Below are 21,558 nucleotides of genomic sequence, written 5' to 3' on the forward strand. Positions count from 1 at the left end.
TTTAATGAAAAAGTAACAATTTTAAAACAGACAAACTTATAGAAAATCAACATGTACCAAGTCACACATGAAATGTTTTGTTCCCGTTTGCTCTAAATTATACTTATACAATTATATTTATATAATTATACAAATACAATGCAATAAATATATACATCAAAATAAATACATACAATATTAAATAAATAAATAAATAAATACAACAATACATAAAATGTCCATTAAAAAATAGTTAATTTTGTGTTTTTAACCCTTACATATTTGTAACACTGACTAACTGACTAAAATACAGCATACGTATATAAATATAAAAATAAGACTTTGGACCCGTTCTGTCTAGATTTAAACACCACAATCTCATAATTCACAATAAGCCTATATAGGTTGTAGACAATGAATCAAACGCTGGTCATTTCTTTCCGGATTGAAGCAGCGAGCAGATTGAGCCTTTGCAGATGAATCCTCACTTGGGCCCTGATGATTTCCCAAGCCTGAGCGCTGTATGTCTGAAAGAAAACACCAAAATATATTATTATTATTATTATTATTATTATTATTATTATTATTATTATTATTATTATTATTATTATGAATAACAATCATATTAAAAGTAGTAGTAGTAGTAGTAGTAGTAGTAGTAGTAGTAGGCTATTATTAGTGGTGGTGGTATTAGCTTAATCAAATTCTCCTTACCTTCTTTTTCAGGACATTTTCATTTAGTGCCTTGAAATATGGTATCAGTATCCTGTTCCTTTTCCTCGGCTGTACCTGCAACAGACAATGGTAATTATATTGGCTTTATCGTTCTAACCGGAATTATATAGTTATGTGCTTTTCCCTGTAGTGTTTTTTTCTTTATTTTTTCCCGTTGTTTTCTTGATGGACGTTACTCGCAAGGCAGAAAAAAAAACTGAAATAAACTTGGCAGTTGAATTCATTAAGACTGGAACTGATTGACTTAAGAATTGATTGTCATTAAGGGTCTGCTTAACACAGGTGGACAAGTGGTTCTGTAGGTATGCTATACAATATGGGGTGCTTATTTGTGTTGGTGTCCCTTTTCACAGATTTTACTTAAATCTTGTTTGTTTCTCCAGATTTCGTAAATAATTAAGCCTATTTTCCACATTCATAAATATTTCACATTTTAAAATAAATACATATATATATCAGTTTTGAGTTTCACTAAATATTTAACAAAATACAAACTATGGGCTTTGAAAACTAAATATTGAAGTTTGAAACATATATTTAAATTAAATCCTCAATCTCTGACTCACAAAATCAATATTTAGTTTGTAAATACATGTTAAAATTGCAACTAAATGTTAAATATAAATATAAATGTTACATCTGCAGGTTTGCAAAATAAATATTTCGCAAACAGGCAAATGAGTCCCGCCCATCTGGTGTAGCCCACCTTAGCCATCTCTTAGCAGTAAGGCTTATTTATTTAATATTTCTGAAAAACACACTAGATCTCATTTATCTAACAAAACAAATGATTTACATTCGGCCCGATAATAAAAAGAGCACGTGTGGGTAATGAAAGCGCGACGGATTGAACGGAACGATCAGTGAATCGATGAATTTGGGCATTTATTGGGTATGCCACACACCGACATTGTCCCGACTGCACACATTCTGTGGAACTTACACACTTCCGAAGTTCCACGGCCTGGCGATGAAGGATGATTTGAAATTCGGTCAGTTTCTGTCTGTCCCAGGTCACAGCGTCGAGATTGCCGTGGTAGAGCTTCAGGATCTGCTTCGTGGTTTCACGTATGAATGCTATTTTATCGTCCATCTGAACCAAAGACCAAAGAAGTCATTAGAGATATACCAACTCACTGATATGTTATTCTTCTGTCTGCTATTGATGTTCATCATTACCTCAACCAGGACCACAATCATAGCCAAAGTGTTAATCGTTTAAAGCATTTTTTTAGGAACACCTACCTGCGAATGAAATACATCATCGTATGTCTTATGTGGGAATGGGACGATCACTCCGTCATGCACCAGCTCTCCACCCTGTAAAGCGAAACAATTGAGGAAAAAAAGTTTGCCTGTAATTCATGTATTTCGCACATCGACTGCGGCTAAGATACAGGAGAAACTTCATACCAAATGCGTGTTGCAGTGGTGAAAACGTTCAAGCGTGTAAAGTTGATATATGGCTGTATCCATGATTCAAATCTATTCATTGAACATATGTATTCACAAAAGTTGGATAGTGACAGCTAAACGCTTGAAATTAGCACGAATTCTTTTAACGAAAGGTATCAGTGGTAAGAGGCCACTTCACGGTTTCTACTTAATTGAAGCAAAACATATTTCCCCGTAAGAGGTGTGGCACTGTCATTATTGCTCTAGCACTGTGACTAAATGTAGTGTTAAGCAGCTGCTTGGCACTTGACAGATTCATGGAAATCTTCTGAACTCACCATCTCTCTGATCAGGCTCAGCGACTCTCTGCTCACAATGTCGTACCTATACTGAATCCAAGTGCATCCCAGAGTAAGATCCAGCGCGGAGAGAATAAGGGTTATACACTTCCAAAAACTCCTGGCCTCCATAGCGCCGCGTCTTGTCTTCTTAATGGACACTGGACTGTGATTGATCAGTAGTCAATGCACTCGACTGGAAAGCTAACGAACTCTTTTGACTTCGAGAACAGTTCGCATTGAGAATAAGATCCTGCCTTATGTACATGGAGAGAGAGAGTGAAGTATGAAAAGCAAAAACGCAGGGAATTCCCATGTTCTGTGCTTTATTCTTACGGATACAGACGAGTAGGTCTGTATTAATTAAATGAATTAAATTATACATCTCATCCCAGAATATGCATGTATTTATATCAATATGTATATTATAATTCTATGTAGTTATTATTTATGTTTTTCAATTGTAGTTAACATTTTCATCCTGTTTAGCTTTAGACTCGCAAGATACTAGGCTAATACTGCAAACAGGCTAATGTGAGCTTCACAGCTATACAGGCAGACTTTATAGAAGACATTTTTCGTTCTTTTCTGATCAAATAACTGACAAAACATGTAATTTCAACTTGGCTGTTACTCTTTTTTTTCTTAGCAGACACCCATATCCAGGGTGACTGACAATTGTTACATTAAATCACATTAGTTTTACTTTTTACCCATTTACACAGCTGGGCATTTACTGGAGCAATGTAAGTAAGGTGCCTTGCTCGAGGGTACAGCAGCAGTGCCCTAACCTGCGATTGAGACCACAACCCTCCGCTCCAGAGTCCAGAGCCCTGACCTCTACTCCACACTACTGCTGTTATCCCATTCTGATCCATACATCAGATTTCATTCATCTAATCAGATTTCATCTTTATGCATAAAATCTTGAATTATCAGATGGATTTAAGAAGCCGGCAAAATTCTCTTCTGAAATTCTTCCACAGTGTAAAAAAAAGAAAAACTAACCATCTAAATAAAAATGCATACATATATACAGGCATACATATATGCATACAGACATGCATACAATCATACATGCATGTGTATCTGGATACAAAGTTCCCAATTAATTCGTGCATATCGCTCTACGTCATTGTTTTGTATTCCCTGCTATGTGATACCGTGTGTTAATAGACCAATGTTAAGAGAATCACGTTTTATTGTAATTACATTGGATCGCAATCTTACATCTTTAACCAGTTTATTTTTCGATTCCATAGATTTCTTTAAAAAGTTAAATTTTGTCTCGAAATCCAGCGTGGAGGATTACCTAACAGCAATGTTTAAACTGAAAACGGAAAACTGCATGCTGTTATGTTCCGGTGGCTGGGAATCCTGTCTTCCCCTTTCCCTTTCTCTCGTCCATTTCAATCTATGACGTAGTGCTTTCGCTTTCACTGCGCTGATGCAATTCACCAAAGTGAAAGCTGCTCTTCACTTGACAGAGATGTTGAAGGACTCTAGCATGCAGAGGGCTTCCCCTGAAAAGTATTCATGATGCCATGAAGAAGATGGCAATACTAATAAATAATAATAACGTTAATGATGGTGTTATGATTAGTTGCTAAGGCTAATATGTGTAAAAAGCCGACAGTACAGCAAATCCTGTCATTGCTTTTCGTAGGTGCATCAGAGCTGTTCAGAGTACTGATAAAGGCACAGGCTGAGCTTGCATATTACAATTTCTTTTAAATGTAATTTCTGAATCTATTGATTTACGAATTTATCTCAATAAACACTGATGCAAGTATTTCCAGGGTGCTTTTGAAGAGGAAATATGTCTAGTATAAAACAAGAACAACAACACAAGAGCATTCAGAAAGTTAAAGTATATAAAAACACATATTTTATTTGAAACAATAACAAATACAATTGATTTGATCAGGTAGCAGTAAAAAAATATTATTTAAAATTCTTATTTTTTGGCACAAGCATTAAATACACAGCATGACTTAATACGTAAGTCAAATAATTAAATAAATAAATAAATAAATAAAAAAAATAATCAATAAATAATCCATAAAAATACAGTTCTCTCAAATACCTATATCTAAATCATACATTTACAAAGCATTTCACATAACAGCAGCATTTTTAAAGATCATTCCTTCTTGTAAACACAGAACAGTTGCATACACAGTACAAACTGCATCCATTTTCTTCTCTCCAAAAAACATAATACTAGAAACCACAGAAATACAATCAATACCAAAATGTAGCATTAAAAATAGTGTCATTAAATACTTTGAGCAAAAACGAGCATATAGAAATTGCTTCACACAACATTATTCAAGTAAAGTATACATAACTACACACTGCAGAATCAATAATATGAAACTTTCACGTGTAATTCACAAAGTCCAATGCAGCAATATTTGTTGTTTTTTCATTCCTTGTCCTTGGGTTCTCAAAATGTTAATCCTGCAAAATGTTAATTAAGTGTTTTTCAGCTTTGGGCAGTGCTCTTGTCTCTCCTTATGGATACAGCCAGTAAATCCAGTCTTTGCAGGTGACGCCACACAAGAGTCCTGACAACCTCCCAGGCATGAGACCGGTCCTGTAAGACCAAACAACATCACATCAGCAGAGGGTATATATATATATATATATAGGCACACTGCATTTGCTTTGAGTGCCATACTGAGTATAAAATGCTTGAATGAGAAGGTTTTTCTTTTACTTTAGAGGATTTCTCTGAATGGAAGATTAAAGCCGTTATATCAACAATCGTACTGATTAGTTCAGTGCTCTTTTAACAGGCCCAGAGTAAATCAGAGCCATTGGCAAATTACAAATCTGCTATTTGGTGGCAGGAATTATTTGATTTATTGTCATTAGAAGTCTGTAAATAGCTTACATCCATAATACAGAATACACACGTTTACAATCGGTGGATAGCTCAATTCTATTATTATTATTATCATTATTATTATAATTTTATTCAGTCTGATCGTGGTTTATACATGATGTAAGAGAAGCTTAGAAATTACTTCTCACATACCTTGCTTTTTAAAAGGTTTTCCACATCCTTAAAATGGCGGTTGATTTTCTTGCTTTCTTTCCTAGAGGATCGCAGGGTGTCGGATTTCATGGTCTTCCTCTACATTACAAAGAAATACATTTCATTACAATCAGTTCTGTGGGTGCGCAGCACTTCCTAGAGCATCTCGGTGTAGCCTGGTGCTGCGTGCTAAAGGCCCAGATAAAGAGTGTTCCATTACAGGGGAAGCTAGATATCGGAAACTTCATTTTCAGTGTCAGAAGCAGGTGTATTTAGTCTAAAGGCCTAGTCAGTGATTTAATTTGTACTTATAAAACTTCTCTTTGATTCTTAATATCTTACTCTGTAAGATGTTCGTGTTGCCTTCCTATTGTCAGTAATTGGCTTATCATAGCCCACAGCGTCCAAAACAATTCACCACTGTGTTTATGAGCAAAAGTCAAACTTGAGCAGCAGGCCTACTCACACACTGGTCCAGCTCCAGGTCCTGGCGGTGCAGGTCGAGCTGAAACATTTCCAGTTTGATGGCATCCCAGTTCACGGCATCCGTATTGCCACTGTACAGGTGTCTTATGTGACTGATGACTTCGTGGATAAACATGATCTTCTCCTCACTCTGTTTAAAAAAAAATGACAAGAACATTGTTTTACTGACTTCTGTGTTTCATCCACGCTGGTCTGCCTTCTTGAGGACATTTCTTAAATGGTTAATTGTAATTCTATTTCAAAAGATAAGAAGCGTTCAGAACAGTTCTTACCTTAAAATCTCCAGCGTTTTTGTATGATTTGATGGGGAAGGGAACAGCCATTCTGTCATGCACTAGCTCTCCACCCTGAAACAGAATAAGAAAAACCATATATTATTATTATTTTTATTATTATTATTATTATTATTATTATTATTATTATTATTATTATTATTATTATTATTATTATTAGGCCCAGTGTTCATCATTATCATCATCATTCAAACAGATGAAGATGCTTTGATTAAGTTTTTGTGATGTAAAAAAAATGAAATGTAGCTGATGTTGTTTTCCATCTAACAAAAAGCTATCTAATATTAATCCCATCCCACTGAAATAGTCTTTTAATATTCTAATCAAGCTGCAAAACGATAAGGTCTTCGGGTTTTCCATCATCACGTTTTTGATTTACTTCATTGAAGCCCTGGATGTGTTGCACAATAAAGGTTCATTTGATCGTTAAGCACTAGCTGGCAGGACTGAAAGATCGTTTGCTCTCAGGAGGACCAGAGTCGAAAAGCCGTCTCCTGCAGTGGCACTATAATACAATAGCGCATCCCATTGCAGAGAAAGACTTACCATCTCTCTGAGTAGAGACAGGGTTTCCTCACTCACACGTCCGAAATTGTAATGAACCCACTTGCATCCAAGAGAGAGCTCCTGGCTGCACAGAAGGATAAAAACACACGCCCAGGTCTTCATAGTTGCTGTTCCCGTGCTTCGGTGGATATGCTATCCTGAAGAGTGCCTGGATGACAGAGAACGGCTTTTTCCACACTAACCGATTCCGAAACAAAGTATTGCGCTGCCAGGGCGGATTTTGCTCGCTCTTCTCGGTGTCTTCTGCGTGCTATTGGTGTGCATGCTGTTGTCCTGCAGGTGTATTCAGATTATATACCGAGGTGTAGTAGCCTATGTTTAAAAAGCGAAAGGTAGGTGGGAACTTCCCCACTGGAACTTTTCCTGTGTAACTTTCAGCTTCTGAGCTGCCGCTGGCGGACAATGTCTCTGCTCGAGTCTGAAGACTTTAGCAGTTGAAGTGTGTTGTGTTGATAGACTTGATTTGATCGCTTGTTCACCTTTGTCTTTCTGTGCCCTTTTTGTTTTTGGTGACGGTGCATGCCGGTGCCTGATGTCCAGACCATGTTTCAATGACACCCTTGCTGCTTCGGAACCGCAACTTTACAGTGGAAATGCTGTTGGGATATTGTAGTGTAACAGATCACAGACGGTGTTGTATCATGTCATGTTGTATCTCTTCGCCGCTCTGTCCGAATATACCTCTCCTCTCATACCCTGCAGTCAAGATAAGGCTTTGGCATAAAAGGGAGAATGAATCTTGACATTTCTATGTTATTGTATTTGCTGTATTTTGCCCTTCGACACAACAGATCAAGTTTAGTTACAAAGCAATTCAAAGCTCTGAATTTTGAGCTAGACTAATTAAAGACACATTTTTAAAGAAATCGTCCGTTTCCAAAAATGAACAAACCAGTGGTCCACGTTTGTTTGTTTTCTTTGTCCTTTTTTCTTCATCTTTGTGGAATACACACCCATCGTCGTGTTTTGAAAATGTATATCCGAAAGTGGGAAAACAATGAATACCCTAAATTGTCTCATCGATGAAGACAACAAGTTATGGTGCTGTCAGAGAAGTTGCTATTTCGGTTTCGATTTGATGACGTCTAGTGCCATGCCCCCTGATACAACGAGCAGAACTGTGGATGACGAGCGGCGATTGCAGAAGCTGTATTATTTGTGTATTAATTTATTTTTGCTTGATTTGCTTGCTTGCTTCATCGATTGGTTGGTTGGTTGGTTTATTTATTAACATATGAATACATCCATCTGTTAATGTAATGAAAGCAAGCATTGGCACGACGGAACCTGCTTCATCACGATTTTATGTTGAATTCGTCGTATACTTCAGTTAATAACGTAACCCAGCTAACACACAATGTTGCCACAAGGTTGTAGCATCGTAATCTACAACATTGTGGCAATGAATGTACTGTTGCTGCTTTGATGTGTACTAACACTACAGGATGTATTATTATTCAATAATGATTGTTATGTAAATGATATTGACTAGACACACTTTCCCTGCTCACAAAGCCGACTTCATCTCCGCTTTTACCATTTTTAGGCTGATGATGCCCAGATCTGATCTGATCCGTTATTGATGCTCTTTGGAGGCATTTGTGGTTCTGTTGTCCCGCAGGTATTGCCTGCCAGTGTTGCTGATGTTCCGGAGGGTGAGCGCGATGTGGCTGCCAACTGTTCGGCGGAAGATGTCCCTGTCCCTGAACCTTTAGGAGCAGAGTGTACAGGACCCCCTGGCTCCTTTTGAGCCTGAAGGTTTGAGGTGCTCGCAGCGCACAACGCGAGGAGGGCCCCCGGCACGCTATTCAGATTAGACACCTGGCCCTGGTTGTACGGAGGATAGCTATAACCTGGAACTTCTTGTGGGAAGAGTGGTCCCCGGGACGGGAACCGAAAAAGTGGGGGAGTGTGTCACAGGAATGACTATATCACACTGTCTGAGCACCTTCTTTGTTTTTATTATTATTATTATTATTATTATTTTCTTTTTTTTTTTTTCTTGGCAGACGCCCTTGTCCAGGGCGACTTACAACATAAGTGCAAAAAGGCATCAATCATTACAAATTCAACTTAGCTAAAACATAGCAATTCAAAATAATACATTTTACAAATTCCAATTACAATTTACACAAGAACTGTAAGAGACTTCCTACATCCTGGACAGTGAAAGCTAAGTGCTGTCAAGATGTAGGGTTACAGACTAGGGCTATGGGAAAGGGAGCAAGGGGGAAAACAATCAAGAACACGAGGAGCATAATAAGCTGAAGAGCTATCTAGCAGGGATAGAGGACTAATATTACAAGTGCTGTCGGAAGAGATGCGTCTTGAGTAAGCGCCGGAATGAGGTCAAGGACTCTGCTGTTTTGACTTCAGTGGGCAGGTCGTTCCACCACTTAGGGGCCAGGGATGAGAAGGAGCAGCTCTGGAGGAAGGAGAGTGGAGAGGAGGCAGAGTTAGCCTTGTGGCACTGCAGGAGCGCAGTGGTCTGGTGGGGATGTATGGAGAGACGAATGACTGAAGGTAGCTTGGTGCAGTGTGGTCAAGACAGCGGTAGGTGAGGGTCAAAGTCTTGAACTGGATGCGTGCCGGTATCGGGAGCCAGTGGAGGGAGAGGAGCAGTGGAGTAGCGTGTGCGAATCGGGGCAGAGAGAATACCAGACGAGCCGCAGAGTTCTGGATGAGCTGGAGTGGGCGGGTAGTGGATGCAGGCAGGCCGGCCAGGAGGGAGTTGCAGTAGTCCAGGCGGGAGAGGACCAGTGACTGGACGAGCAGCTGAGTTGAGTAGTCGGTAAGGAAGGGACGGATCCGGCGTATGTTGCTCCGGAAGAATCTGCAGGTGCGTGTCAGCGTGGTGATGTGCTGGGAGAAGGAGAACGCAGTATCGAGGGTGACTCCTAGATTTTTAGCGGAAGAAGAAGGAGAGAGTGTGGTGGATTCCAAGGGGATCAAGATGGGGAGGTCAGCAGACAGGACAGGAAGATCTGGGCATCATCAGCGTAGAAGTGGTAGGAGAAGCCATGGGAAGCAATGAGGGGGCCCAGGGAGCGAGTGTAGAGAGAGAACAGGAGCGGGCCCAGGACGGAGCCTTGGGGAACACCTGTGAGGAGAGGTTGGGGGGTGGATGAGGAGCCTCGCCATGTCATTTGGTAGGACCGGTCACTGAGGTAGGAGGAGAACCAGGTGAGAGCAGTCCCAGAGATCCCAAGGTCAGCGAGGCAGGAGAGGAGGATGGAGTGATCGATGGTGTCAAATGCTGCAGAGAGGTCAAGGAGGATGAGGACTGAGGAGAGGGAGGCCGCCCGAGAACAGCTGAGGGAGTCAGTGACTGCCAGGAGAGCCGTCTCGGTGGAGTGAGCTGTGCGGAAGCCGGATTGCAGAGGTTCAAGGAGTGAGTGTTGGGACAGAAAGTCCGAGAGCTGACGGTGGACCGCCCGCTCGAGAGTCTTGTCATTTGAACACGGGTTGTATTTTTTTTTCTATTGTTATTGAAGCACTTGTATATTTGTTTTATGATATTCTTTAAGTTGTCACATTTGATCAATCACTTTTTTTTGTGCACAGACAGGACAGTTGGTGGATAGTCTCAGTTGTGACCTGAGAATGTTGTTGGTTATTGGCCAGGGGAAAGAAAGGTACAGTGAGGGAAAAAAGTATTTGATCCCCTGCTGATTTTGTATGTTTGCCCACTGACAAAGAAATGATCAGTCTGTAATTTGAATGTTAGGTGTATTTTAACAGTGAGAGAGAGAATAACAACAACAAAATCCAGAAAAACGCATTTCAAAAAAGTTATACATTGATTTGCATGTTACTTGGTGGCAAAACCCTTGTTGGTAATCACAGAGGTCAGACGTTTCTTGTAGTTGGCCACCAGGTTTGCACACATCTCAGGAGGGATTTTGTCCCACTCCTCTTTGCAGATCCTCTCCAAGTCATTAAGGTTTCGAGGCTGACGTTTGGCAACTCGAACCTTCAGCTCCCTCCACAGATTTTCTATGGGATTAAGGTCTGGAGACTGGCTAGGCCACTGCAGGACCTTAATGTGCTTCTTCTTAAGCCACTCCTTTGTTGCCTTGGCTGTGTGTTTTGGGTCATTGTCATGCTGGAATACCCATCCACGACCCATTTTCAATGCCCTGGCTGAGGGAAGGAGGTTCTCACCCAAGATTTGACGGTACATGGCCCCGTCCATCGTTCCTTTGATGCAGTGCAGTTGTCCTGTCCCTTAGCAGAAAAACACCCCCAAAGCATAATGTTTCCACCTCCATGTTTGACGGTGGGGATGGTGTTCTTGGGGTCATTCCTCCTCCTCCAAACACGGCGAGGTGAGTTGATGCCAAAGAGCTCGATTTTGGTCTCATCTGACCACAACACTTTCACCCAGTTCTCCTCTGAATCATTCAGATGTTCATTGGCAAACTTCAGACGGGCCTGTACATGTGCTTTCTTGAGCAGGGGGACCTTGCGGGCGCTGCAGGATTTCAGTCCTTCATGGTGTAGTGTGTTACCAATTGTTTTCTTGGTGACTATGGTCCCAGCTGCCTTGAGATCATTAACAAGATCCTCCCGTGTAGTTCTGGGCTGATTCCTCACCGTTCTCATGATCATTGAAACTCCATGAGGTGAGATCTTGCATGGAGCCCCAGACCGAGGGAGACTGACAGTTATTTTGTGTTTCTTCCATTTGCGAATAATCGCACCACCTGTTGTCACCTTCTCACCAAGCTGCTTGGCGATGGTCTTGTAGCCCATTCCAGCCTTGTGTAGGTCTACAATCTTGTCCCTGACATGCTTGGACAGCTCTTTGGTCTTGGCCATGGTGGAGAGTTTGGAATCTGATTGATTGATTGCTTCTGTGGACAGGTGTCTTTTATACAGGTAACGAGCTGAGATTAGGAGCACTCCCTTTAAGAGAGTGCTCCTAATCTCAGCTCGTTACCTGTATAAAAGACACCTGGGAGCCAGAAATCTTGCTGATTGATAGGGGATCAAATACTTATTTCCCTCATTAACATGCAAATCAAATTATAACTTTTTTGAAATGCGTTTTTCTGGATTTTTTTGTTGTTATTCTGTCTCTCAGTGTTAAAATACACCTACCATTAAAATGATAGACTGATCATTTCTTTGTCAGTGGGCAAACGTACAAAATCAGCAGGGGATCTAATACTTTTTCCCCCACTGTATCTGTACTGGATAGGTTGATGAAATAGAAGGGAGGGGCTTTTTGCATTTAGGGTGGATGGAGACTGGGAGAAGGGGGATCTGCGGACGGACAGCGAGCCAGCAAGCGCAATAGCCGGATCGCTCGGGAGGATGCGAGCGCAGGGGAGCATTGCGGGGAATGAGAGGGAGACGGACCTGACAGAAGGCAGAGACCTGAGGTCCGCGCCGGTACTGACATCGGAGTGGAGGACCGACAGGCGGACAGAATGCGCAGGGAGAAACCGCAGGATCACACCAGGAGTCGGTGGCTAGAGCGGATAGCCTGGAGAAAGCCTGCATGGAGATAAGCAAGTGCTGACACTTATTTAATTTGACTTTGAGCCTGTGATCACCAGTGCAATAGTTTATTCTTGTGATTCTCCCTACCTATACTGGGCAGTAATCTCTATTTTAGACAGGGTTTTAATCTTTTAGTATTTTAAATCAGGGTCCGTTTTAACCTAAGATTGATGGTTTTATTGAATTGTATCCATTATATGGGAGAGGGTTGTTTTAGTAGAGAGAATACAAAGTTGGTTTATTGCAATTTTATTCTAGAGAGGCCACGCAGGACCACCCTTGTTTTGCATGTCCTTGATGCACACCGCCCTTACCCCCTTGTTGGTCCTGGATGTGTGTTGCCATCCTACAAGCTCTTGTGGTTTCACTAGATTGTTCTTTTATCTTATTTTTTTGCTACTTTGCACCCTAGCCAGTAGTGGGTGTTTATGCATTTAACATTTTAATAAACCCTGTTTCAAACTTTACGCAGTCTTGTCTCCGAGTGTTGGCCTCTGGTACTACTTCCCACTCTTACAAATTAACGGACCTTGGGAGAAATCTGATTTGAATGAAATGTCTTACTGGGTCCTGGTGCCCTAAACTTTTACTACCAGGTGGCGTTGTTGGCTACGATGTGCCCCGTGACATAAACAAGCCGACAGGGTGATACATTATAAATTAAATGGGGTGGAATTAAACGGTGGAAAACCCAACCACAACTGCCGTGGGTAACTGTGGATTTAATAAATCGTAGGACATTAAGAAGTATGCTATCTAAATAGAGACAGCCAGTATGTCATTTGTAAATGAATATGCAAATTAGATGAACTGTCCATGTGATTAAATGTAGCTGGTGACGAATTGTACATGAATTGATCCTTAATCTATTGATTTTTACAAGGATAGTCTCTTTAAACAATGATCTAAGGCTTTACAGATGTCTAGCTTTCCTGCGGTTGATTTTCTTGCTTTCTCTTGTAGAGTATCACAGGGTGTCACTTGGCAACTGTGCAGGTATTTCTAGTTTCTCCGTCTCGGATGTAAAACTCGGATGTATTAGGTTAAATTTTTGGCCCTCACACCTCCCTTGAGAGTAATCTTAATGTACCCTCTGTCCCGTCCCCGCAGTACTAAGTTAATCAATCAACCAATCAAGTCATCATGATGATGACAAATGCAATACAAATCTAATAATTTAGATCCAACATAATAATGTATTAAATCAATTTACAGCTATTTTTCTTAAATCAACAGTTAGGCCAAGCCAAGCTCTGCTAACTCCTCCCCATGTCAGGTTATTGTGATAAAAATGCACATTGTGTTTTTGTTTGATCCTAAAGTGGTTTCATCGTAACTATTGTTTCAGGCCTCTTCCTTTATTGGCTACAGACATCCATACTGTGTCTGGATTGATGTTTGCAATAAGAGTGTCAACCAGTTCTGCCAATCCTTTTACATATATTTGTGAGTGGGTGTGTGCTATGTGCGTTTGTGCTCAGTGTATTTTATATGTGATATCTAGATTAATTAATCGAACGACAGAACACATGAGAGAGAGAGAATAATAGATTATACACGATAATCAGCCTGGCATCTTCCTTAGGGATTGTATAAAAAGGACACCATTGTGTTAACACTGAATTTGTATAATCTATTCTGATATCTTGTCTATTTTATAATAATGTATAGTTAATTTTATGATCCCCTGCTCTCTCTCTCTCTCTCTCTCTCTCTCTCTCTCTCTCTCTCTCTCTGATGAGTAATAATTTGACCGTCATAAAAAATACACGTTATATTTTATTGTTTAAGTTTAATGAAAAAGTAACAATTTAAAAACGGACACCTACAAACATAGCTTATGAAAAGCGAAATGTAACCAGTCACACATGAAATGTTTTGTTCCCGTTGCTGTAAATCATACTTGAGACATAAGAGTAATAAATACAATGCAATAAATATATACATTACAATAAATACATACAACATTAAATAAATAAAACCATAAATAAACAGTCAGTAAAAAAAGTTATTTTCGTGTTTTGAACCCTCTTGCATATTTTTAACACTGACTAAAATACTGCATACGTATATAAATATAAAAATAAGACTTTGGACCCGTTCTGTCGAGATTTAAACACCACAATCTCATAATTCACAATAAGCCTATATAGGTTGTAGACAATGAATCAAACGCTGGTCATTTCTTTCCGGATTGAAGCAGCGAGCACATTGAGCCTTTGCAGATGAATCCTCACTTGAGCCCTGATGATTTCCCAAGCCTGAGCGCTGTATGTCTGAAAGAAAACACCAAAATATATGATTATTATTATTATTATTATTATTATTATTAATAATTAATTAATTAATAATTATATTAATATAATATAATTAATAATTAATAATAATAATAACAATCATATTAAAAGTAGTAGTAGTAGTAGTAGTAGTAGTAGTAGTAGTAGTAGTAGTAGTAGGCTATTATTAGTGGTGGTGGTATTAGCTTAATCAAATTCTCCTTACCTTCTTTTTCAGGACATTTTCATTTAGTGCCTTGAAATATGGTATCAGTATCCTGTTCCTTTTCCTCGGCTGTACCTGCAACAGACAATGGTAATTATATTGGCTTTATCGTTCTAACCGGAATTATATAGTTATGTGCTTTTCCCTGTAGTGTTTTTTTCTTTATTTTTTCCCGTTGTTTTCTTGATGGACGTTACTCGCAAGGCAGAAAAAAAAACTGAAATAAACTTGGCAGTTGAATTCATTAAGACTGGAACTGATTGCCTTTAGAATTGATTGTCATTAAGGGTCTGCTTAACACAGGTGGACAAGTGGTTCTGTAGGTATGCTATACAATATGGGGTGCTTATTTGTGTTGGTGTCCCTTTTCACAGATTTTACTTAAATCTTGTTTGTTTCTCCAGATTTCGTAAATAATTAAGCCTATTTTCCACATTCATAAATATTTCACATTTTAAAATAAATACATATATATATCAGTTTTGAGTTTCACTAAATATTTAACAAAATACAAACTATGGGCTTTGAAAACTAAATATTGAAGTTTGAAACATATATTTAAATTAAATCCTCAATCTCTGACTCACAAAATCAATATTTAGTTTGTAAATACATGTTAAAATTGCAACTAAATGTTAAATATAAATATAAATGTTACATCTGCAGGTTTGCAAAATAAATATTTCGCAAACAGGCAAATGAGTCCCGCCCATCTGGTGTAGCCCACCTTAGCCATCTCTTAGCAGTAAGGCTTATTTATTTAATATTTCTGAAAAACACACTAGATCTCATTTATCTAACAAAACAAATGATTTACATTCGGCCCGATAATAAAAAGAGCACGTGTGGGTAATGAAAGCGCGACGGATTGAACGGAACGATCAGTGAATCGATGAATTTGGGCATTTATTGGGTATGCCACACACCGACATTGTCCCGACTGCACACATTCTGTGGAACTTACACACTTCCGAAGTTCCACGGCCTGGCGATGAAGGATGATTTGAAATTCGGTCAGTTTCTGTCTGTCCCAGGTCACAGCGTCGAGATTGCCGTGGTAGAGCTTCAGGATCTGCTTCGTGGTTTCACGTATGAATGCTATTTTATCGTCCATCTGAACCAAAGACCAAAGAAGTCATTAGAGATATACCAACTCACTGATATGTTATTCTTCTGTCTGCTATTGATGTTCATCATTACCTCAACCAGGACCACAATCATAGCCAAAGTGTTAATCGTTTAAAGCATTTTTTTAGGAACACCTACCTGCGAATGAAATACATCATCGTATGTCTTATGTGGGAATGGGACGATCACTCCGTCATGCACCAGCTCTCCACCCTGTAAAGCGAAACAATTGAGGAAAAAAAGTTTGCCTGTAATTCATGTATTTCGCACATCGACTGCGGCTAAGATACAGGAGAAACTTCATACCAAATGCGTGTTGCAGTGGTGAAAACGTTCAAGCGTGTAAAGTTGATATATGGCTGTATCCATGATTCAAATCTATTCATTGAACATATGTATTCACAAAAGTTGGATAGTGACAGCTAAACGCTTGAAATTAGCACGAATTCTTTTAACGAAAGGTATCAGTGGTAAGAGGCCACTTCACGGTTTCTACTTAATTGAAGCAAAACATATTTCCCCGTAAGAGGTGTGGCACTGTCATTATTGCTCTAGCACTGTGACTAAATGTAGTGTTAAGCAGCTGCTTGGCACTTGACAGATTCATGGAAATCTTCTGAACTCACCATCTCTCTGATCAGGCTCAGCGACTCTCTGCTCACAATGTCGTACCTATACTGAATCCAAGTGCATCCCAGAGTAAGATCCAGCGCGGAGAGAATAAGGGTTATACACTTCCAAAAACTCCTGGCCTCCATGGCGCCGCGTCTTGTCTTCTTAATGGACACTGGACTGTGATTGATCAGTAGTCAATGCACTCGACTGGAAAGCTAACGAACTCTTTTGACTTCGAGAACAGTTCGCATTGAGAATAAGATCCTGCCTTATGTACATGGAGAGAGAGAGTGAAGTATGAAAAGCAAAAACGCAGGGAATTCCCATGTTCTGTGCTTTATTCTTACGGATACAGACGAGTAGGTCTGTATTAATTAAATGAATTAAATTATACATCTCATCCCAGAATATGCATGTATTTATATCAATATGTATATTATAATTCTATGTAGTTATTATTTATGTTTTTCAATTGTAGTTAACATTTTCATCCTGTTTAGCTTTAGACTCGCAAGATACTAGGCTAATACTGCAAACAGGCTAATGTGAGCTTCACAGCTATACAGGCAGACTTTATAGAAGACATTTTTCGTTCTTTTCTGATCAAATAACTGACAAAACATGTAATTTCAACTTGGCTGTTACTCTTTTTTTTCTTAGCAGACACCCATATCCAGGGTGACTGACAATTGTTACATTAAATCACATTAGTTTTACTTTTTACCCATTTACACAGCTGGGCATTTACTGGAGCAATGTAAGTAAGGTGCCTTGCTCGAGGGTACAGCAGCAGTGCCCTAACCTGCGATTGAGACCACAACCCTCCGCTCCAGAGTCCAGAGCCCTGACCTCTACTCCACACTACTGCTGTTATCCCATTCTGATCCATACATCAGATTTAATTCATCTAATCAGATTTCATCTTTATGCATAAAATCTTGAATTATCAGATGGATTTAAGAAGCCGGCAAAATTCTCTTCTGAAATTCTTCCACAGTGTAAAAAAAAGAAAAACTAACCATCTAAATAAAAATGCATACATATATGCATACAGACATGCATACAATCATACATGCATGTGTATCTGGATACAAAGTTCCCAATTAATTCGTGCATATCGCTCTACGTCATTGTTTTGTATTCCCTGCTATGTGATACCGTGTGTTAATAGACCAATGTTAAGAGAATCACGTTTTATTGTAATTACATTGGATCGCAATCTTACATCTTTAACCAGTTTATTTTTCGATTCCATAGATTTCTTTAAAAAGTTAAATTTTGTCTCGAAATCCAGCGTGGAGGATTACCTAACAGCAATGTTTAAACTGAAAACGGAAAACTGCATGCTGTTATGTTCCGGTGGCTGGGAATCCTGTCTTCCCCTTTCCCTTTCTCTCGTCCATTTCAATCTATGACGTAGTGCTTTCGCTTTCACTGCGCTGATGCAATTCACCAAAGTGAAAGCTGCTCTTCACTTGACAGAGATGTTGAAGGACTCTAGCATGCAGAGGGCTTCCCCTGAAAAGTATTCATGATGCCATGAAGAAGATGGCAATACTAATAAATAATAATAACGTTAATGATGGTGTTATGATTAGTTGCTAAGGCTAATATGTGTAAAAAGCCGACAGTACAGCAAATCCTGTCATTGCTTTTCGTAGGTGCATCAGAGCTGTTCAAAGTACTGATAAAGGCACAGGCTGAGCTTGCATATTACAATTTCTTTTAAATGTAATTTCTGAATCTATTGATTTACGAATTTATCTCAATAAACACTGATACAAGTATTTCCAGGGTGCTTTTGAAGAGGAAATATGTCTAGTATAAAACAAGAACAACAACACAAGAGCATTCAGAAAGTTAAAGTATATAAAAACACATATTTTATTTGAAACAATAACAAATACAATTGATTTGATCAGGTAGCAGTAAAAAAATATTATTTAAAATTCTTATTTTTTGGCACAAGCATTAAATACACAGCATGACTTAATACGTAAGTCAAATAATTAAATAAATAAATAAATAAATAAATAATCAATAAATAATCCATAAAAATACAGTTCTCTCAAATACCTATATCTAAATCATACATTTACAAAGCATTTCACATAACAGCAGCATTTTTAAAGATCATTCCTTCTTGTAAACACAGAACAGTTGCATACACAGTACAAACTGCATCCATTTTCTTCTCTCCAAAAAACATAATACTAGAAACCACAGAAATACAATCAATACCAAAATGTAGCATTAAAAATAGTGTCATTAAATACTTTGAGCAAAAACGAGCATATAGAAATTGCTTCACACAACATTATTCAAGTAAAGTATACATAACTACACACTGCAGAATCAATAATATGAAACTTTCACGTGTAATTCACAAAGTCCAACGCAGCAATATTTGTTGTTTTTTCATTCCTTGTCCTTGGGTTCTCAAAATGTTAATCCTGCAAAATGTTAATTAAGTGTTTTTCAGCTTTGGGCAGTGCTCTTGTCTCTCCTTATGGATACAGCCAGTAAATCCAGTCTTTGCAGGTGACGCCACACAAGAGTCCTGACAACCTCCCAGGCATGAGACCGGTCCTGTAAGACCAAACAACATCACATCAGCAGAGGGTATATATATATATATATATATATATATATATATATATAGGCACACTGCATTTGCTTTGAGTGCCATACTGAGTATAAAATGCTTGAATGAGAAGGTTTTTCTTTTACTTTAGAGGATTTCTCTGAATGGAAGATTAAAGCCGTTATATCAACAATCGTACTGATTAGTTCAGTGCTCTTTTAACAGGCCCAGAGTAAATCAGAGCCATTGGCAAATTACAAATCTGCTATTTGGTGGCAGGAATTATTTGATTTATTGTCATTAGAAGTCTGTAAATAGCTTACATCCATAATACAGAATACACACGTTTACAATCGGTGGATAGCTCAATTCTATTATTATTATTATCATTATTATTATAATTTTATTCAGTCTGATCGTGGTTTATACATGATGTAAGAGAAGCTTAGAAATTACTTCTCACATACCTTGCTTTTTAAAAGGTTTTCCACATCCTTAAAATGGCGGTTGATTTTCTTGCTTTCTTTCCTAGAGGATCGCAGGGTGTCGGATTTCATGGTCTTCCTCTACATTACAAAGAAATACATTTCATTACAATCAGTTCTGTGGGTGCGCAGCACTTCCTAGAGCATCTCGGTGTAGCCTGGTGCTGCGTGCTAAAGGCCCAGATAAAGAGTGTTCCATTACAGGGGAAGCTAGATATCGGAAACTTCATTTTCAGTGTCAGAAGCAGGTGTATTTAGTCTAAAGGCCTAGTCAGTGATTTAATTTGTACTTATAAAACTTCTCTTTGATTCTTAATATCTTACTCTGTAAGATGTTCGTGTTGCCTTCCTATTGTCAGTAATTGGCTTATCATAGCCCACAGCGTCCAAAACAATTCACCACTGTGTTTATGAGCAAAAGTCAAACTTGAGCAGCAGGCCTACTCACACACTGGTCCAGCTCCAGGTCCTGGCGGTGCAGGTCGAGCTGAAACATTTCCAGTTTGATGGCATCCCAGTTCACGGCATCCGTATTGCCACTGTACAGGTGTCTTATGTGACTGATGACTTCGTGGATAAACATGATCTTCTCCTCACTCTGTTTAAAAAAAAATGACAAGAACATTGTTTTACTGACTTCTGTGTTTCATCCACGCTGGTCTGCCTTCTTGAGGACATTTCTTAAATGGTTAATTGTAATTCTATTTCAAAAGATAAGAAGCGTTCAGAACAGTTCTTACCTTAAAATCTCCAGCGTTTTTGTATGATTTGATGGGGAAGGGAACAGCCATTCTGTCATGCACTAGCTCACCGCCCTGAAACAGAATAAGAAAAACCATATATTATTATTATTATTATTATTATTATTATTATTATTAGGCCCAGTGTTCATCATTATCATCATCATTCAAACAGATGAAGATGCTTTGATTAAGTTTTTGTGATGTAAAAAAAATGAAATGTAGCTGATGTTGTTTTCCATCTAACAAAAAGCTATCTAATATTAATCCCATCCCACTGAAATAGTCTTTTAATATTCTAATCAAGCTGCAAAACGATAAGGTCTTCGGGTTTTCCATCATCACGTTTTTGATTTACTTCATTGAAGCCCTGGATGTGTTGCACAATAAAGGTTCATTTGATCGTTAAGCACTAGCTGGCAGGACTGAAAGATCGTTTGCTCTCAGGAGGACCAGAGTCGAAAAGCCGTCTCCTGCGGTGGCACTATAATACAATAGCGCATCCCATTGCAGAGAAAGACTTACCATCTCTCTGAGTAGAGACAGGGTTTCCTCACTCACACGTCCGAAATTGTAATGAACCCACTTGCATCCAAGAGAGAGCTCCTGGCTGCACAGAAGGATAAAAACACACGCCCAGGTCTTCATAGTTGCTGTTCCCGTGCTTCGGTGGATATGCTATCCTGAAGAGTGCCTGGATGACAGAGAACGGCTTTTTCCACACTAACCGATTCCGAAACAAAGTATTGCGCTGCCAGGGCGGATTTTGCTCGCTCTTCTCGGTGTCTTCTGCGTGCTATTGGTGTGCATGCTGTTGTCCTGCAGGTGTATTCAGATTATATACCGAGGTGTAGTAGCCTATGTTTAAAAAGCGAAAGGTAGGTGGGAACTTCCCCACTGGAACTTTTCCTGTGTAACTTTCAGCTTCTGAGCTGCCGCTGGCGGACAATGTCTCTGCTCGAGTCTGAAGACTTTAGCAGTTGAAGTGTGTTGTGTTGATAGACTTGATTTGATCGCTTGTTCACCTTTGTCTTTCTGTGCCCTTTTTGTTTTTGGTGACGGTGCATGCCGGTGCCTGATGTCCAGACCATGTTTCAATGACACCCTTGCTGCTTCGGAACCGCAACTTTACAGTGGAAATGCTGTTGGGATATTGTAGT

At 39.1% G+C, this 21,558-nt stretch overlaps 3 protein-coding genes across 3 annotated transcripts; all 3 read right to left on the reverse strand.

Moving 5' to 3' along the window:
• Positions 1 to 398: 398 nt before the first annotated feature.
• On the reverse strand, positions 399 to 2,579 carry LOC136747029 (interferon a3-like). Its single transcript, XM_066699983.1, has 5 exons — positions 2,448 to 2,579; positions 1,960 to 2,034; positions 1,658 to 1,807; positions 694 to 768; positions 399 to 506 (listed from the first exon to the last, which is right to left on the reverse strand). The coding sequence occupies exons 1-5, from the start codon at positions 2,577 to 2,579 to the stop codon at positions 399 to 401; spliced, it is 540 nt and encodes a 179-aa protein (XP_066556080.1).
• A 1,844-nt stretch (positions 2,580 to 4,423) lies between these two features.
• Positions 4,424 to 7,870, reverse strand: LOC136747291 (interferon a3-like). Its single transcript, XM_066700228.1, has 5 exons — positions 6,816 to 7,870; positions 6,249 to 6,323; positions 5,957 to 6,106; positions 5,491 to 5,589; positions 4,424 to 5,046 (listed from the first exon to the last, which is right to left on the reverse strand). The coding sequence occupies exons 1-5, from the start codon at positions 6,936 to 6,938 to the stop codon at positions 4,936 to 4,938; spliced, it is 558 nt and encodes a 185-aa protein (XP_066556325.1). The 5' UTR covers positions 6,939 to 7,870; the 3' UTR covers positions 4,424 to 4,935.
• A 10,790-nt stretch (positions 7,871 to 18,660) lies between these two features.
• LOC136747292 (interferon a3-like) lies at positions 18,661 to 20,468 on the reverse strand. Its single transcript, XM_066700229.1, has 4 exons — positions 20,399 to 20,468; positions 20,107 to 20,256; positions 19,641 to 19,739; positions 18,661 to 19,178 (listed from the first exon to the last, which is right to left on the reverse strand). The coding sequence occupies exons 1-4, from the start codon at positions 20,447 to 20,449 to the stop codon at positions 19,068 to 19,070; spliced, it is 411 nt and encodes a 136-aa protein (XP_066556326.1). The 5' UTR covers positions 20,450 to 20,468; the 3' UTR covers positions 18,661 to 19,067.
• Positions 20,469 to 21,558: the final 1,090 nt, after the last annotated feature.

Source organism: Amia ocellicauda, chromosome 3 (assembly GCF_036373705.1).
Source record: "Amia ocellicauda isolate fAmiCal2 chromosome 3, fAmiCal2.hap1, whole genome shotgun sequence".
Classification (NCBI taxonomy): Eukaryota; Metazoa; Chordata; class Actinopteri; order Amiiformes; family Amiidae; genus Amia; species Amia ocellicauda.

Bases quoted from the DNA above. Each gene is read 5' to 3' on its own strand.
- LOC136747029 (XM_066699983.1), bottom strand. From the start codon at position 2,579: ATGGAGGCCAGGAGTTTTTGGAAGTGTATAACCCTTATTCTCTCCGCG. The intron at 2,035-2,447 runs GTGAGTTCAGAA...TTCGCTTTACAG, and splicing joins TGAGCCTGATCAGAGAGATG to GGTGGAGAGCTGGTGCATGA. The intron at 507-693 runs GTAAGGAGAATT...GTTTTCTTTCAG, and splicing joins AAAATGTCCTGAAAAAGAAG to ACATACAGCGCTCAGGCTTG.
- LOC136747292 (XM_066700229.1), bottom strand. From the start codon at position 20,449: ATGGCTGTTCCCTTCCCCATCAAATCATACAAAAACGCTGGAGATTTT. The intron at 20,257-20,398 runs GTAAGAACTGTT...TTTTTTAAACAG, and splicing joins AAAACGCTGGAGATTTTAAG to AGTGAGGAGAAGATCATGTT. The intron at 19,740-20,106 runs GTGAGTAGGCCT...TTTGTAATGTAG, and splicing joins ACCTGGAGCTGGACCAGTGT to AGGAAGACCATGAAATCCGA.
- LOC136747291 (XM_066700228.1), bottom strand. From the start codon at position 6,938: ATGAAGACCTGGGCGTGTGTTTTTATCCTTCTGTGCAGCCAGGAGCTC. The intron at 6,107-6,248 runs GTAAGAACTGTT...TTTTTTAAACAG, and splicing joins AAAACGCTGGAGATTTTAAG to AGTGAGGAGAAGATCATGTT. The intron at 5,047-5,490 runs GTATGTGAGAAG...TTGGTCTTACAG, and splicing joins AAAACCTTTTAAAAAGCAAG to GACCGGTCTCATGCCTGGGA.